Source organism: Gavialis gangeticus, unplaced genomic scaffold, assembly GCF_001723915.1.
Source record: "Gavialis gangeticus isolate Ggan-Ray unplaced genomic scaffold, GavGan_comp1, whole genome shotgun sequence".
NCBI lineage: Eukaryota > Metazoa > Chordata > Crocodylia > Gavialidae > Gavialis > Gavialis gangeticus.
Window position 1 is genome coordinate 116,475,475 of NW_017728992.1, and position 3,992 is coordinate 116,479,466.

General features: G+C 39.0%; 1 protein-coding gene across 5 annotated transcripts in view; it reads right to left on the reverse strand.

Annotated features, from left to right (window-relative positions):
- Positions 1–3,992, reverse strand: part of RB1CC1 (RB1 inducible coiled-coil 1) — a 136,178-nt gene that overhangs the window by 67,678 nt on the left and 64,508 nt on the right. For all 5 annotated transcript variants that reach the window (XM_019527222.1, XM_019527213.1, XM_019527205.1 and 2 more), the window contains 2 exons: positions 2,768–2,829; positions 834–937 (listed from right to left, as the gene is read on the reverse strand). In XM_019527222.1, coding sequence (XP_019382767.1) covers positions 834–937; positions 2,768–2,829 — 166 coding nt within the window. The remainder of the gene's footprint in view (positions 1–833; positions 938–2,767; positions 2,830–3,992) is intronic.

Here is a 3,992-nt window from a genome sequence, read left to right on the forward strand (position 1 = left end):
CCACAGTCCCCCAGCTTCCTAATGAGAATGGGGTGAGAGACAGTATCAAAAGCCTTCCTGAAGTCTAGGAAAACTATATCCACTGCCACCCCTGCATCCAATGATTTAGTGACCTGGTCGTAAAAGGCCACCAGGTTGGTCTGACGGGCATGACAAGATATTTAGCAGAACTTGCAGATTTGTTGGAATCTGACAGGGCTGTGTCATGAGTTCTTCTGCTGTGGCATCAAACTTGCGAGCTCTAGACTGTCAACAGTGTGCCTTAGCTCCCACACCAAGAAATACATTTTTATAACCAGACACACTTACACACACATTTATGCACAATAAAAATCAAGCTTTAAAATAAGACTGTTTAACTGGTGTCCTGTAATGGGTTTATTTGTGAGCTTCCTGTCTCCATGCTTCTTGTTAGCAGCTGGTACTGGTCTCTCTCCACGAAAGGTTTCTAATGATGGAAATTTCTGAGAAAATTACCCCCACTAGAAATTACCACTCCTAGTCATACCCTTATTTCTGTCTCAAATGGACAGCTGTTGTGGTGCATGAGGTATGTTCACCCCTTTACATATAAAGTATAGGCTATGGGCCATGTGCATGCTGTATGGGTATTACTGGCCAAAATGTCTCCAGGCTCAAATACATGAAGCATATGCACATTCCACCATGGGTACTTATATATTCAATTACACGAAGATAACAGTGTTTGCAGCCTTAAGATATGCAACTACAATTTTTTTTTTTCCAGTTTTTCCTGTTTGATATTTTCCTATTCGTAACGGAAAGATCTTGGTGATTTCCATGCTACAAGGACTTAACACCTAATCATTTACCTGAGTAATGGTTGTACTTCTGAAGGACAAAAAGACTGCAGAAACTGCAAGTCATTTAATGAGATATCTGGAAGCTCACTATCAAATCTGCGAGGCTTGTGTGTCTGCATAAACAATAAGATTATTTACAAGTTGATATAATGATGGGAAAATTCAAAATAGTTAAGATTGAAAATAGTGCAATTATTGTGCAACAAGGAATTTAAAAAATCCAGGAAGTTTCTCAAAAAGATTTTATTCTTTTCATAAAGGCCTCATTTCTTCTACCCACCCAAAATGAAATTTGCATTTTTGGCCATTCACCTACTCAATAATTCTTTCAGTAGCAGTTCTTCCTTTAAATTACTAAATGTCTTAGTTATAAATACCATTTAAAAGATTAGCGAAGAGAAGGAAAATGGGGCAGAAACTTGAAGATTAGTGCGCTGCTAAACAAATGGATAAATATTAAACTATACAGAAGATTTAGACCCATGGGTCAGATCGGATTGTGGGGCTCCTCATGGTCTGGATCCAACCCAGGACATGATAACAGCTACTATGGGTCTGCTGGCTATAGCGTGTCTGGAAGCAGTGGTGGCAAGCCAAACTCACCACTGATGACTGTAGCCAGCATGTCTGAAGGGCCCCAAATTCTGCAGCAGGCCAACCCCCAACCCCAACCTTTAATGGCCCATTGGTAGTCCAGCAGGTTCTGGTTACATATGCTTTTAGAAATGCCAGAGAAGAGCAAATGAAAAAAGTATCTATCTAACAAGACAAAGTGAATCATACAATCACATCAACAGCATTAAATAAGCAAAAACAAAGAGTTACATCATTACTAACTAGTCAACCAAGCTGAAACCATGGATAAATGAATTTTTCTGCAGGCTGATGGGTTAAGGAATTTCAAATAAAAAAATAAGAAGGATGAGAACATACGATACGGCCCAAAGAATTAATATAGCCATGCTGCACCAGTGGAAGAAGTTGCCTCAGAATAAATAAGGGGCAAAATACTCACTTTTAACTGCCTTTTCAAAGCACAACCTGCTCACTTTCTGCTTTCAAATAAACAGCCTGCTTTTTTATGCATAGCTTGTCACTATGCGTTTTGCTCAAGGTTTATACATGGAGCTTCTTTATCAGCATGTCCATGGTCAGAAACAAATCATAGATAATGGTTTGCATAAGTAGGGTGACCAAAGGTCCTAGTTTGGCCTGGACACTCCCAGACTCTGTAGGCTGGTTCTTGCTAGTTGGTCAAAAGACGCAGGCTGGAGTCCAGAGTGGCAGAGCAACATGTTGCACCAGGCAGGTGGCCAGACAAGCACCGCTGCTGCTGTGTGGGAGCAAGAATGTGCCCCATGCAGGTGTGGTGGCACCTGCTCCAGCACAGCAGCAGCAGTGCCTGCCCAGCTGCCTCCCTGGCAGGCCACTGGACCTGGCCCGGGACTTTTGAGCCACAGGCCGGGACTGACCTGTGGAATCCGGGACTGTCCCAACTAAACCAGGATGTATAGTCACCCTATGCATAAGTAATTAAGAATCAAATGATTATGCTGTGTTGTGAAGGTCATATTAAATAATTATAATGAACCCTCATGGCTTCAAAATAATAAGCGCCCTAATCTAAATATCCATAAAATTTGAACCAGAGATGCTTGAGAGAGCATCAAATTATCACTCCCTCAGAACCAAATTGCAACAGATATATGTAAGGGTATCCTTATTACCAATTTCATCCTTAGATTAACGTTTTGTTTTGTTTTCTTTTTTAAAGCAAGAATGGATATCTGTTCTATAGCAAAAAGAAACGCATGCGAAGTAAAACCTCTGCTTACAACTACTATTTAAATGTCATACTATAGATTTTTCTTACAGAAGCCACACTCATAAAAACATACTTAAAACCCAACACTTATGTGAATTCAAAGTTACTGAATACATACACAAAAGGATGGAGGCCAGGAATCAAGTCCCCTAAACAAACGATTCCTTAAAAAAGATTTCCCTGCGCAAAGGAAAACTTTGGTTATTTAGCAGGTATGTAACACAACATTTAAACAATGCAAAAATGGAATACACTGATTTATGTTGGTCTAAATGCTGTACTAAATTTGGAAGCATGACTACAGTATGTTTACATTCCTGAAAAAGGTCATAATAATGACAATTACAGACATTCAAACAGAAAAAACCCCAAGCAGACAGAATTCCTTTACCATACTTAAAGCTTTCTGTCTTTTTTCCCCCAGCATGATGACCATTATGCCAAATACCTTTTCTCCTCTGTATCTTTTGGCCACCATCAAATCCTTTTTACTAGTAAGCTCTTTTCCAGTGTCACCTGCCTCTCCTCCTCTGCCCTAACTTTAAAAATTCAAAGTAAAAAACAGCGCCAACAGATACGGGGAAAAACAAAAAAGCCCACATAATTTGCACTCTACCAGAAGCAAGTGTTACTTTGACCCAGCTCCATAGTGTCTGTATAGATCAGGCAGTTAAAAGTGCTGTAAAAGCCTTTGATGCAATAGCTGATTCAACCAGCTATTAGATAAAAAGCTCCAAAAAAGTCCCACAAAAGCACCTAATCTATATAGGTGTTGGGGAAGCCAGGTACAACTAATGTGCTGCCTCTTCCAGGCATGTGCTGGGCTTGGTACGGGAGCATGTGGATTTTAAAGTGGCACTTCCTCTTCCTCTCCCCACCCCACCCATCTGCTAGCAGCCAAAATAAAATTACAAACTTACCCCAAAATTATCCAAATCACAATATTAGTGGTTTCAGGTTTTCCTTTTCTCTCTCTTCTATTTCAAGTGTTTACACCCAAATGCTCAACAAAGCATTTTTTAAAATTTTTGTTCATCTAGACAACCCACTGCACTAGTTCTTGCATTCCACAAATTTTTCAAGTATAACTTGAAAAGAGTTACTTTGAAATGAGATTAAAATTTGCATAAAGTAATTTTCAAATGGTAAATGCATTATATACATTTTTCATACTTCAAGCGTATGTTTTTGTTTGGTTGTCCTACAAATACTTTAACAATTATCTGAATTTTCAAAAATATGTTGTACAAAAAACCCCCAAAAAACTTTAAACACAATATTTGTGTACACATTTTGATCTATTTTATTCACAGAAATACCATCTATGGCACATCTATACAAGT